Source organism: Pezoporus flaviventris, unplaced genomic scaffold (genome assembly GCF_033815535.1).
Source record: "Pezoporus flaviventris isolate CSIRO_AGI_PZ_B2104156 unplaced genomic scaffold, CSIRO_AGI_Pfla_v1 ptg000031l, whole genome shotgun sequence".
In the NCBI taxonomy this organism is placed as follows: domain Eukaryota; kingdom Metazoa; phylum Chordata; class Aves; order Psittaciformes; family Psittacidae; genus Pezoporus; species Pezoporus flaviventris.
The window spans coordinates 61,001,331-61,016,244 of NW_026892579.1; the positions used below are offsets into that span (position 1 = coordinate 61,001,331).

Consider the following 14,914-nt stretch of genomic DNA (forward strand, 5'->3'; position numbering starts at 1 on the left):
ATAAGGGGATTTAGACATTTTGATTGTCGCACCAGCTCTTTTGGTAACTGATTCATTCCAGTTGTCTTTTGCATTGAAAAGAGCTGGGTAGGATGGAAACCACAACCATAAACAGAAAAATAAAGAATAGAAAACCTATTGTGAACACAGAGTGACACTGGATTTTAAAATACTGAACTGACTATAATCTATATGCATGCCACCTGCAAAACCCACTGCTCATGAACTCTGACATTCCTTCGTTGTATATGAAATATCTTTCTGTATAGATTTAAATCTTCTTAACCCCTGAGATTTGTGCAGACAATTTATTTAAAACTTGAAAATACCCTGTAAAATCTCCAAAAGGGCAGTTTTCACCCGAAGCCTGCTTCCTCCTCCTCCAAATTTCCTTTTCCCTCATTTCTATCCTCTGCAGAGGGCTACTCTGTTGTAGACAGAGGGAAAACAATTTCTTTCTAGTTAGAGGATTAGCTAGAGGTAAGTCCCCCTTAAAGGGAGAATGTAGAGCTGGTAAACTAAAGAGGGAAGTCTGCATTCCTGCACTGCAATACATTCATTCATAATGAATGGAGTTTGGTCTCTACTGGGAGAATTGCTCAAGACCTGAGCTAATCTGGTGAAAATGTACAAACATTCTCCTTCAATAGCATTGACTAGGGTTATTGTTCACCAAGGTGGATAAAAGCTAAGAAAGTCCTTTAAGAAACTCAGCACAAACCTGCTTTTCCACTCTGGGCCTCCATTTCTTCAGTGTTTTGCTTCTCCTCTGTGCTGTTACCACCTACAGAGGAAAATACATTAAAAAATATTTATGATATCTTTTATTGGCCACAGCAGCAGCAATATTAATTGTAACCAATTCAGCGTAAACTGCTAATTTATAGCAAGGCACTGTGATAAAAGAGGAGAGACATAAAGGTAAAGTGAAAAAACCTGCAAACATAACCAGTCACATTTAGACCAGTCACATCTTCACATCTCAAGCGGAGGAAGGGGGGTTAGATTAAATATTTTATTTCAATAAGCACACTGGAAATATCTGTATGTCAAATAAAGGTATGTTTCCCTAAACACTGTCTGCAATAGATGAAATTGTTGCTTTATCTTAGTCTATGCATTTTATACAGATTATTTTCTAGGATTCTTTTCCTCCAGAAACACTTGCACCAGATCCTTTGAAGTGACTGCTTCGGACTCACAGAACCTACTTTAATGCCAATGGAAGGTAAGAATCAGAGGGAAAGAATCACCTGAGTTTAATTTTAAAGCAAAAGGCACAGTGCCACTTAGCATAAAGTATAAAAATGCATCACAAACGACTGCAAAGAACAGAGCAAAATAAACCCAAGTAAGACTGCTAGCATTGAATGCATTCTCCCCCTTCACAGTCATTCCCAATTTTATCCACTACTTTGCATTCATATTCATTACCCATCTTTTTCCCTTTTGGAAGGCGGGTACTCAACAGTGAATTGCCACCGAGAAAACTAACACCCCAGGGAACATCTATGGATCAAGCTCTCTTAACCTTTGCTTGGCCTGATTAGAAACGTATTGGGAAGTCCGTATTTTCAATGATGGAGAAGGCTCTTATAGCTTCATAATCATATTAGAGGCTGCAGTGCAGCATGCTGGATCAGATGCGGTGGTTACACTCCCTCTTCTCCAGCATGGCAAGGTAGATGGTGAGAACAGCTGAGTACCAGCCTTAATGAGGCATTTGAAAAACTGACTGCTGAGAATATATACAGGGAGAAACGGAATTCATTCCCAGGCCTGTAAATGGCTTGGTAATGATACACATATTTTTTTTCTGTGATCTTTTTTGGCTCCTGGGTTTTTCTGATTACAGCTTCTCTAAAGCAACATGGTTAAAGTTCCTCGGGTCACCACTTTGCTTTTACTTAAAACACGGAGTCTGTTGAGGAGAACAGCAGTAGCCCAAATGCAATTACGGGGATGGAAGAAAAACTGAGAAAGCATGTGTTTTTCAGGAGCAAATACACGTCTGGTGGCACGCAGCATTCAGCTCCTACTTAGAGGCTGAGGTATGATGCTCTCCCTTTCCAGCAGGCAATACATCCTGGCATCCAGCAGATGGGACTAGTGGAGAAGTATTTCCAGGCTGACCCTGCAGGGAGCTGCTCTCAGGAGGAGAGGAGATAGAACAGGAGCTTGACACCCCACCTGAGAGGTGAGAGGTGAGCAGGGGGCGGCTGACAGCCATCAGTGGGGACTCGGGCCTCCTGCCTGTTGGTAACTCTTTGTACCGACTTCAACCAGCCTCGATGCCTCGCTATAGTGATTTCTTCTCACATTAGTGAGCTCTAACCTGTAAAAAATTGCATTACATGGATGACCAAAACGGCTTGATAAAACCAGCTGGGTTTTCCCTTCCCCTGCTTGAAATCCAAAAGCATTATTTTCAAACTCAGCATTCTGCCTGTCCACACATGACAGGAGGACTGCACACAAAACAGTCTTAGCTGAGCTAGAAGATAAACTTTTCTCTCCCCCTCCCCTCCTCTTTTAAAACACAGGCTTGAGACTTCGCAAGCTTTGCAGCAAGCCATTAACAAATAAGGAAACACAGCCTTTGCATCACCAGGATGTGTGTTTCAGAGGGATAAAGTCACCTAGCCCAGGAGTCGCAGGAAGGAACAGTACGTTCGAAGCAATCCCACAACACAACAGCACAGTGACACTTGAAAAATCTTCGCCATTAGGTCAGATCCAAAGAGAATACCGCACCACTGCGCAACAAGGGGTGCCAAAGCTGAAAGGATTTAATTACGGCCAAGTGCAACATGTTCCGCTCTGCACAGATTTTACATTCAGAAAAAGCAGGTCAGGGATAAATGGTAACTACCTGAAAATCGCTGAAAATCATTTCAGCAATCATCTTACTGCGTTCACAACATAAAACTGCGTTTCCAGATGATCCTTGTTTCTTCACTCATTACAAGGATGACTACAACCATGAGTTATTTGGCTAAAACCAGGTATTTCAAAGGCTCGTTCATGTTTATTGTTAAGGGATGACATCTCTTGTTAAAGACACTTATGCAAAGAGAAACTATCGTCTGATTCATCAATTATCAGATAAAGCACATATTCACCAGTACGCTTTGTCAACCCAAAGTCTATTATCTCACTGGAGATTCACTGTTTAAAACTGATAAAATAGAAGGATAATTGCAGCAATACACTGGATTCTCAACATGTTTTCCATCTAACACTTCATTTCATTCCTTTAGAAAGAGAAATGTAAAAGACTTCAAGCAGAAGCTTCACCTCTTGTACTCTGACCCAGTCCAGCAGACTGACTGGATTGTGACATGAAAATTAATCTTGAGCAGCATATTGAAAGTATGCGTTGTGCCTCTCAAGGCACTCCAACAGAATTAGAGAAAAGGAAATGCTAAAACATTAAGAGTGGACAGGTGATCCTCTAGTGAATGGCCAGCAGAAGGAAGGGTTAAGCTCTGCTCGGCCTGGAGAATCTCTTCATCTCAGGAGAAAGGGAGGAAGCGGAGTATGAATACACCGATAAGAAAGCAAACTATAGGGTGGAGACGTGACTAATCCCAAAGCCTCTCACAAACAGTTTTTTCCAGTTTTTAAAACCCTTCTAATGAGCCTCTCACTGAGTGTCTTTTACTGATGAAGAGTCTGTCTGTAATTATTGCTCTCCATTGGAGCTGGGTGCAGAGCAAATGGAAAGGCTTTAAGCAGTACATGCTCATGGCAAAGAGCTGGAAACATATTTTACAGAAGTAGCAAGCCAATTTTTCACCATATTTTTATTCACCCCAGCTCTCCCTTTCTCCAGGCAGAAAAGCCAGACCCAGCGCATTTCCCTTGAGTCTTTCCCATGACATTATTTGTAATAAAAATGTCTTTTCCAGTGGATGGCTTCTACAGTATTTCCCATCCTTCTCTTTCCAGTACTGCAGCAATTGGTGATTGCATTTCCTTTAGGTGAAAGCCATCCTCACAGTATCTGCGCTTCTATTATACTAGTAATTGAACAGCAATCTGTCATTCACTCCAAAGGAGACAGAAAAAGTGGCGAACGGAATGTCATGTCATTTTAGGCCAGCAAATGTAAATGATCTTGAGCCACATCAAAAGACGAATGGGAACATCTGTTTCTTTTCCCTGGCATGGCAGTGAGTTAAAAAAAAAACGGAGTTTGAGAATTACAGTAGCACCATATGAACAAAATAAGCACATCAGACACTAAAATACCTACTCCTGGCCATATATTTTTCTTTCCCTTGGCAAGTTAACTTCTGCCTTATAGGTGCTTGCTCTGTCCTCCTGGCCTTTTTCTTTGAGATCAGGAAGAAAATTCACCCCCCAAATGATACATACAGGCTAAGCAGTGATCAGTCAGCACACTCAGCAAGTTGGCATTGCAAGCGGCACTTCTAACTAAACTAGGAAACCGGATACTCTCAGAGTGCCTGCCCACTTTATGTTAAGGAGAGGTATTTAGCATGCAAGGTGATATGCCAGCTGCAGTAGCAGCCCCAAACAAAGCAGATAAGATGATAAATAATAAGCCTGCAGTCAAATTGGAGAGGACAAGATCCCTATGAAAGTCCAGAGGACAAACTCCCAGCAGCAGCACCAGAGCAGGCTTTAGTATTCTTCCCATTTTCACTGCGAAAGCCTGGAGACACGAGGCTTTTTACACCTCTCCCTGTTCTTGCAACAAACATGGCAAGTCAAAAATATTAATAGCCTGCTGGCCTCTTGGCTCTTCTCATTCCAGAGCTGAGTAAGTGCCAGGTTTGCTCATACACCTACTCCTTTTCAGCAATACCTTTCTCCATAAGCAGTGACATACTGGAAGCTGAGATTAAAGTCAGCACCTCAAACACTGGTGCAAAAAAAGACATTTTCCAGAAGAAAACAGAATTGCAGGTAAGGTAGTTTTAGTTAAAGGAAGAAGTTCTGCATAACCAGTACAAACCAGTCTACTTCTACCCCTCCAGCAGAGACGCTATTAATAGTAAATCTGTCTTCACCGCTGAGAAAGTTGTACTTGTATCATTGATAGCGTGTCAACAGAGTAATGTTCCTTCAAACAACCTCCTTCTTTCTGGAGTAGAAATAAAAGAGACAGAGAGCCAACACCTCAAGCTCACATCTGGTTTGCCACTCTCACCTCTCTGTGCATGTACCACACCAGGTCTGACCCTGTTACAACCCTGCTCTTGCCATGCGAGCCTGAGTGCATCCTCTGGTTCCCCAGGTGGCCAGTGGCTGAGCATCAATCCTGCGGTCTGGCCTCTGAATGTCTCTTCAAGCTGAGCCATGCTTCTATGCAAATGCAAATACAAACCAAGATCTGGCAGATAAAGGATGCCAGTTTTGAATTATCTTTTTTACAGCACAAAAATATTGCCATGGTAATCATACTAATGATATGAAGGTCCTTCTATGATACCAGGGAAACTAATTAATGAGAAAATTAAAAATACAGGCCTTGATCTTACAGCTGTTACATTCTGCACACGAGTAGATATGCTGACTACAGTGAAACTCCTAAACTGTGAGAAGAAAGCACACCTATATCCACTCAAGATCACACAGCCTGAAGCCATTTTCAGACTATTCCAGTGGCAAAATGATATCACACGCAAAACAAAAAGCACATACACACAAAGACCATTATTGCAGAACTACAAACGCATTAAGATGAATCATTAGGGTAGTGGCCTGAGGTTACTGAGCATTTTCAGTTTGCATTTTAATTTCTTTTAATTAAATTATGATTTAGGTCAGTTTTAATCACTACTTGTATATAACCCCTCTGGGGTAAATTTTAAGAAGGGTTAGTAAAGAGTTATCGGCTGCAATTGTTTAATGGAGTTATGAGACTTCTTCCCTCTCTGCTGCTCCAAGGATTTATCTCACTGCAGATGCAGACCTGAACACAGTGCTGCCTCTGCACCCAGCCTAGCCAAGTTGTCAGCGTAATAAATAACAGGTTTTCATTTTCAGGCAGCATTGTCAAGGAGTGTGGGAAAAGAATGAGCAAACTGTAGCTCGTGGGGATTATCTCAGAGGTTAAAAATAACACTATTGTATTTCACCTATGTAACGTCCTGAGAAATATAGGAGCCTAATCTAAAGCCCACTGAAGTCACTAGGCGTGCTCCCCTTGCCTCACTCCTCCGTGGATGGCAAGGCAAGTAACTCTGCTTTGTTAGACCTTTCCTGGCTGGGGAAGAACCAGGGGACAACAGCTACAGCATCAACTTAGGTGCTTGGAAGACCCTTGCGCTCAAATTTGTCCCAAACCACTTCATGCATAACATTGATGGGAACGTTGTGCTAGGCTGTTTTTTCACTGGGTGTAATTCTTCTTTCTGACATACAGCATGACTCAGATTTTGCAATACAGGTGTCTGGCAAAAGACATGTAAAATTTCATTGCCAAAGAGGTCAATCATCGCTATTTCTGACAATCTGCAACTGTGACTGTTCGAAACAAATGAAAGCAGACATCTCCTGGAACTTGAGCTGCCTAACATAACCAGAATATGGACATCACACCCTAGATGTCATATGCAGCCAGCACAGAGGACAAAGACACAGTTGGTACTTGGATGCAGAAGATACATGCGCTGTGCTGCACAAGTGTTATCACTGTTATCATAGTATGCAGAAGTTGACAGAATCTGCTCATGTGAGTTGGTGCGTGTCAAAAAGCAGAGCTCAGAGCAGAACAGAGGAGCCCTGACTCCCAGCCCTTCAGGCAGGTCTACCTAAGAGACAGAGAAAGGAAGGGACCCCATACTCGAGTGAAGGTGCACAGTATGACCACAGAGTTTATTGTTGCTACATCAATTTACAATGCGTTCATACATTACTGGTGTGCCCTAGAGACTAGGGAGCTGCACACCACTAAGGAGTGAGGCACAACTGCTTTTCCAAGCCACAGTCAGAATTAAACATGAGACCTATTTCAATTTTTCTGCCTAGAGGTCATGAAAGCTTTTGGTGGGGCAATGTAGCAAAGTGAAGAAACGCACAGAGAAGCCACACAGGAGATCATACTTGATAAAACCAGCAGGATGCAAACCATGCACTATTTTACATCAATATTTCAGAAGTAAGCAACTAGCCCCATCTTCTGCAGTGGTCCTGAGCAATCACGATGGTTTACTGCTATTCACGTCACGGTTAGAAATGAGAAATGAATTCCTTGACAGATGAGTCCCCTGCAGGTACGCTGGTTTGTCACTGTGTATAATTCTCTTCTGACAACACTGCATTAGTCACTTTAGTAACTTCGTATTTCGCACCTCAGCTCATCCCAGGAGAAAGAAAATCTTCTCTGAAACATCTAGTGTAAAAACAGGAATTGCAACTGTTTGCCTGGTACAGTTTACACAAACATATGTACCGCTGCTAAACGAAACCCTAACAGGTAAATGGTCAATGCCATAGAACTGTGTGTGTCACCAGCAGAGGCCAACATGAGCTTCACTTTCAAAGTTGCCTTGTGTAGCCTCTGCATGACAATTTAATGAAACAGTAGAAGTCACTTCAGCAATGAAAAGAATCTTCTAAGAAGGGCTTGCTCGGAGAGTGAACACAAACAAAAATACAGATAATGTCCTGTTTTCCCCTTGGCTAAGAGCAAGGTGATCACCCGATATTCTGAGAGCTGTAATCAGTCAAGACAGATGGTGGACTTCAAAACAGAAGTGAAAAAAGAAGCTATCAACCAGAGGGGATAGGGGTTATTAGCACCACTTTAAATATAACCGATCTGCATTAAGGTGGAACGTTTCACAGGCATGTTTGATACACATGCTTCCCAGGAATTTCTTCTGTAGTACTTTATCTTCATTTAAAAAAATTTATAAGGATTTGGTTTGGTGGCAAAAAGAATACAGTAACTTCTAAGCTATCTTAATAAGAACTAGCACTTTTAAGGACGAATAAGAGTGTGTGTGTTTGAAGTATAATTATGTGTCCAGATGTTCGTTTTTAGTAGATTGTGAGTGGAGCAGAAATTTACTGAAGAATATTGCTTCCCTGTGTAATGCAAAGAAGAAACATAGCTACAATTTCTCAACTGATAAAAGAACTCCTTGGTATATAAGCCAAAGAACTTTCTGAAACCAATCAGAAGTCAAATCTAGTTAATATTAATCCATATCTTAAAGAGAGAGACAATCAGGAATGCAGAGTATTAGAAGGCCCTTAGAAAAGATGCTCTGAGCACCGCTGTGTAATGACAACACACAGCAGCTGTTGTAGGCATCCCCCAGCCCGAGGGAGGATTAAGTCCACCTCGAAGAAAAGCAGCACAAGCCAAGTAGCACTAATTTTTGTGGGTGCATACACTATATCCCTCTCTGTGAAGCCAGGGAGTGAGCCGCAAAGCTGCAAAACTCATAGTACATAAAGGAGAACCAGGAAGGGGAAGCTTTATGTTAGTCTCACAATTAAAGACTAAGCTCTAGAACGAGTTTTATTTTCTAGTCCTAAAATGAAGCACTTTTTGGGAGAAGGGATGAGAGAGGCCAGGGTGTCTCCTTGGTGACAATTCTACCCAATTGCCATGACCTCCTGAACCAATGCGCTGTCGAGATAAGATGCGACTCCATTTCATCTCATTTCTGCTGTGAACTCCAATTACTAGACTGACATCTCTCATGGACAGAGCATCCACTGAGTGAGGCAGGTCCCTCAGACTCCTGACACTACCAAACAACATTTCAGACATTTGATGTTGCCCTTGAAAGTCGAGGGGTCAACAGTGTGACGACCCCATCAGGCAAAGGAACAAACTCTACCAACTACCTTAAAGGTGATTTGTGTTCATTTTGACCTTCCTGGCTTGGCTTATCCATCAAACTGTTCTCCTTCCCACCAAGTGAACAGAAAGCAGACAAAGTTCATCCCATACAAGCAATTCCAATAGACCAGCTCCTCGCATATATACTGAGCTCAGATAGGGTGATCGTGTGAGATCAACAACCTGTCAGTCTATCAGGAAGAATCTGGTCATTCGTTCTGGGAGAAGCTTATGAGAAAAGCTGGAGCAAGACAACTTGCAGAGCTCCAGTTCTGTCCTCACATCCCTTGAGGCAGGGCAAGGAGGATCCTGACCTCAGGAGGCACAGAATGGTTTTTGTTTCATGGATTGATTATTTTTCTCCTGGAGAAGGGGAAAGATCAGGCATTTGTGCTGCTGTTATTAGATGTATTAGTTGTCTTTGCTACAATATTGATCACCTGCAGACCATGGTGGGAACGGATGGGGCAGCCCTTGGGCAGGCTTCATTTATATCTGAGAAATCCTATGAGAAAGGAAAGAGCAAACAGTTTTGCTTCTCCCAGTATGAGGAAAATCTATTGCACACACTCGCTGCTCAGTACATACAGGGGGACATTTGGGGATGTAGCTAAGAGAAACAAGGAACATTTTAAATTTGTGGTTTATTAGACTTCTGTATCAATTGCTTGCTTTTGCTTGGTGACAATCAGTAGGATGAGAGCAGGTGCCCTATGGCATTTGTGCTAACTCGTGGCTGCGATGCTGTTGAAAGCACTGCCATTTTGTCTATGCAATTACTTTAGGACTGTGTTATGAAGCTACTGAAGTAAGACGTGCTAAGTTTTGTTTAGTGCCAAACGTATTTTTCTCACCTGAGACTTTACAATCACTCAATCGCTGAGTGCACCTGACCGAGGGGAAAGGCAAAATTACCACTGGCTGATTTTACTCTCCCAGGCCCTGGGAAAGGGGGTGAAGAGAAGAAAATTACACTGCATGTTTACACATGTCAAACCTGAAATACTGCAGGGAACCTGGGAGTAAAGAATGTTTCTCCACGTATCCAGTCTATCCATTTCCCCAGACAATAACCTGCGCTACAATGAAAAACTACCAAATACAGCCACTGACAGGAGAATCTGCTATCCAGCTCGTACTTGCTTTTCTCTATCAATGGTCTGATGGCAGAGAACAATATATCTAATAGCATAATAACAGACACCATTAATACTTCAGAGGTTCAGTATAAAATTGCTTTCATTAGCATGTCAAGTGTTTATTTTAGCTTACTGCAAAACAAGCTCCTTACACACAGCCACTTATTTGACTTCCCTTGATTGCAGAGAGGGTAATAATGAAGAAGCCTACTTTCCCTGATCTTCTGCGGAGATTTTTACATGCACTGAAAAGATATTGCTCCATTACCTCTAGCCAATGAGCCAGCTTGGTGTGCTGGAGAGAAATATTACAGCAGAAATATTACTGAACTCAGTGGAATAGCTTTTACAGACTGCCACAAGGGCAGGCATGCGGCTGTGAAAATTGCAAGTTGTATTCCCATCTTCAGCCTAAAAGGACGCCGACTAGTAAGCAGAGGAAAAAAAATCTGGTTCTTCCTGTGCCTTAGTGTGCATTTGTTAAATATTTAATATCTGGTCATGTTACTAAGAGGAAAATAACGTTTTATGTTAAGTATCTTTGGACTTTCACTGCTAAAAGCTATGCGTTGGGTTTTTTGTTTGCTTTTTTGCTGTTGATGCTTGGGTTTTTTTAATCTTGGGGTACATAAAGCATGTGAATTATCCCAAAGTTAAAATACAGTGAACACAAAGCACTTCAGTTTTACCATGAGGAAAACTCAGTTGACCTCAGGCAGAGTTTGGCTTTATCATGTTTTATTGGAGACTGTTTATATGCATTAGCTACTCAGACGTTCTTTTACAAAGATTAAAAATAGGAAAAGGCATCATTTTGGAAGTGAAGACAAACGCCTCCCTAAATAAAATTACGTATGTAGTTTTGGTCCATGTCATATTCAGAGCTCTTATAATCTTCAAGGCTCCCCATTAAAAGTCCTTTTAATTAGTCAAAACCAACAACTAATAATTAGGAAGTAGAGACTAAATCCTGTTCTCAGACAAATGCGTGCAAATCCCATTTACTGAAATGGAAATGGCTCACAGGTGTGTTACATTAGACTTCAACCACTCAGCAGCTTTATAGGAATTCAGTGTCTGGAGCCTAACTGCTTGACTCCTCTTCAGAACAGGGGCACAGGTAACACCACAGAAACCTGATCCAGGTTTCCTCCCTAGCTCCCTTCAGCAAACACTTTAATTACCTTTTTGTTCCCCACCACAACAACCCTCAAGTCTAAATTTAGACTTTCAATTCTAAGCATTACCGGCCTGATTCCTGCCTAAGGAGAAGAGGACTCCGTCGCCGGCTAGATTAAATTCTGCAGCAGTGATTATGTGTTGCAAGCCTCAATTCTACATCAGCAAAATCTACTGTATGGCATCAAATTCAAGGAGTTCAGGCGTTTTACAGCTCGAGGGTAACGCAATCATTCTATTGCCATACTATTTACTTCACCCTTCCAGTGCATTTGTTTGTGCTCCACAAGGTGAACTGTAGGTCACCAGGAAACATTGTCAGGCAGAGTAAACTAGGAAACCACATCTAGTAAGCCACAGAAATAGTGGAATAAAAGTTATTTTTCCACTGGAAGAAAAATCTTGCAGCTTTGCAATACTTCCCCTCCTCCCGTTTTTTTAAAGACGCTGATACAATGACAGCTTCTAGCCATACTCCATATAAAGATACCTCATAAAAACTATTACTGTTTCCCCTATTTAGGAATATGGAAAATGACACCACAATCCCACACGCTGTTTAGCCTGCATACAAACTGACATGTGGTTTGTCATCACCGAATTCTCTAATCCAAACATAAAATTGGTATTTTAATTTCAGTTGGGTTTAGTGCACCATGAAAGGAAAGACGACCAGTCAGGATGAGATTTCTTGGGTCCACCCACACCTTCCAGGTGATGACAGCTATTGCTTTAAGTACTTGCCATTAACAACCAGTCACAATGTTAGCGACAGGATGTTACTAGCAGTTAGTTAAAGTGATAAATGTTAACATTTTCTGCTCTTTATGACTCACGATATACCCCAGTCAGAATTATTTTAGGAGCTGAATGCAAAGCACTAGGTCAAAATGATGAAGATTGTGGAGCCACTGGTTTGAGGTGCAGAATGAGACATGTCATTTGAGGAACATTAGGTCAAAGAGAATCTATGATAAGGAACAGGAATGAATTAAAGATCGAGGTTCATCCTTTTAACTATTTCACATAAGGGGAAGTCTCCAGCATTGGGGCATTTTGCTCTTTCCACGCATATGAGAGCAATGTGAACTCTGCACTGTAAAATTAAGTCTTTGATGTTAACATCCTTTAACAACCCTCCCAATGAGATATAGATTAAGAAGATACTTTGATCCAACCTTATAACAACATAGACCACATTTACCTCCATACACATCGACAAGCTGCCCTGTGAAGACTCAAGTGCAAGAAAGCGCTCTTACAGGAACAGCACTATAGGCATTATGTTAAGCACCTGTGACTTCTGACCATGGATAGATGTAATACATGCACAGTGTCTAAAGCCATGAACACCATAACTGGAATGGAAAAGGATACAGCAAAAAAAGTCTCGTAGTAAAGGAAAGCAAGCATTTTATTGCTCCATGCTTTGCAGCAGATAGCTGATTTACCTGACCAACTTCACCAACCAGATTATGACCCAAGCCCTGCACAACATGCATTACATTTTGTATTATTAATTACATAAAGTCAGAACAGGTTAAACATAAACCAGCAACAGTTTCTCGTTACATATCAGCAATAATCAGTACCCCACCACACAAAAATAGCATTTTTAATCCTGAATCTACCTTGAGGTGAAATACACTTCAGAAGAATTACAATCCATGATCTAGGCCAAAAGGTACTTTCCAAGTGTGTGCAAACACTCCTAAAGGAAAGTTTTCCAGTTCTTTCCCAAGAATTCTGAGCAAACTTTTACTCTAACATTCAAAATTGGTTAATAGCTCTGAAAAGGTGTCAGACCACCTACCTTTAGCATCATCTTGCAGGTCCTCAGGCTGCTCTGCTTTGGTCTTTGTGGGAGATGGAGGCTGGCCTTCTTGTTCCAATCCTTTAAACAAACAGAAAAAATAATTGCATATATTACTTTGGAATTGTTTTACTGTATCAAATATTATCATGTGAGATACCAGAACTGTGAGTCCATTATTATCTCAACACGCCATTCAATATCCAGTGCCTATCTTTCTATTATTAAAATTCATTACTGCATCATCTGGTATAAAAGTCATAATAGGTGTCTTTCAGCTGGGACTGGACTTCCCTTAACTTTCACATAGCAGCAGTGAATAAAACCCATACCAAAATCATGTACTTCTTCACAAGCTCTTAATCTCCTCACAATTAAAAAGAAAATTAATAATGTTTCAATTTGTAGTTTTTAACATGATACATGTTATACTGCATTATGGAACTATGGGGAAAAATGTGAATGAAATTATCTTTCTCTCTGAGCTCAATTCTCTGTTCAATGTTATAACACAGTAACAAATTAATATTGACTAAAATCAGTAATGAAACGAAAGGTAGGGAAGCAAGTCTGATAGTGAAGTAAAGTTTAGGAAATTAAAGCTTTACGAGATAGAAATGGTCAGGTTGAAAAAAATCCATTCCAACCTTCTAGCCGGAAAACAAGGGAAAAATGGAGGAAAAGGAAAACCTTCTAAGTAAAAATCATAACTGAGGCCAATTAAGTTTAAGATCTCCCCTATTTGTGGGGACCAAAGTTCAGTGTTTGGTATCAGCTGGGCAAAGTTTTAAAATCATAAACTTTTTCTACATCGTTTTCAAACTCTCCTGTTATTTTCACACACAGTATGAAATTACTGTTTGTTTGCTATGATAGAGGTGCAAGCTGGCAGCTCAGAAAGGCCGTTTGTACAAAAGGGAGGCCAAGCTGGAAATTAATCATAAAAGGTATTTGTAAATTAAGAGATTTAATGAAAGCAGGTTCACTAATTAAAACATTCTTCAAACACTGTTCCTTAACCACGAAAGCCGAGACTGGCAGACAATTAAAACCCAATTCATTGCACCTACTGAATCTATTCAACCGTGATGAGAAAATTACTTTCTGTCATTGGACTTCCCATCAAGACCCCTATTCCCTGTGGCCAATTGAGGGCCTGGGTGAAAGAGAAGCCTAATGAAAACATACTTCTGTGCATGCTGGGAAGAAACCTTGACCACTTGTAACCAGGCAGTTTTGGTAGACATACGACCTTGCTTGATTTACTCCTACCTGCCGTGATGTGAGAAAGTAGGAATCACGGTATTACCTCAAACTGATTAGCTAATTAGCACCTGGGAGAAAAGCTACCTACATGTGCATAATAAATTGCTCCAGTGTTCCAGAAACTCCTGTCTGTTCTGCTGTCATACATACCCCACACAATCATCTGCTCTGTATGTCGCTGGAGTTTTAAACAGCTCTTAGCAATCAGGTGCCCAGTTCTCATAAAGGACTTGGCTCTGCTAAGAGCTGTAGATACTACCCTTGTATCTTCTACCCTTTCACTAATACATGTATGTAGAACCAAAATGCTACAAGTTTCCAAGCAGGAGGCATGAAAGATATAAATAAGTATGTGGAAAGGGAACTTGCAGAGTCAAGGGGAATATTGTGCTCGTTCAAGAGACAAAAAGGGAGTGAACTGTTGGCTTTTCATGGAGCCCAGGAAACTCAGAAACGTTCTCTGCCTGCCCTCCTGGGAAACTGGTTATATTTGCTGTACTTACATCCATAAAAGAGAAGAGATTCCACAGATTGGGAAGCTGGCAGGAATTTACAAGAAGCAACAACTCAAAATGCCAACATAAATTCCAAAATGGAGATTGGTATGCAAGTAATTAAATTCCATCTCACTTGCTTAATTTTAAGGAATTAGCATTAACCAAAAAAGCCAAACAGTATTGTTCGTGA

General features: G+C 41.0%; 1 protein-coding gene across 6 annotated transcripts in view; it reads right to left on the minus strand.

The window, feature by feature from the left end:
* MACROD2 (mono-ADP ribosylhydrolase 2) overlaps positions 1-14,914 on the minus strand; it is an 887,639-nt gene that overhangs the window by 53,852 nt on the left and 818,873 nt on the right. For all 6 annotated transcript variants that reach the window (XM_061461531.1, XM_061461530.1, XM_061461529.1 and 3 more), the window contains 2 exons: positions 12,962-13,042; positions 722-784 (listed from right to left, as the gene is read on the minus strand). In XM_061461531.1, coding sequence (XP_061317515.1) covers positions 722-784; positions 12,962-13,042 — 144 coding nt within the window. The remainder of the gene's footprint in view (positions 1-721; positions 785-12,961; positions 13,043-14,914) is intronic.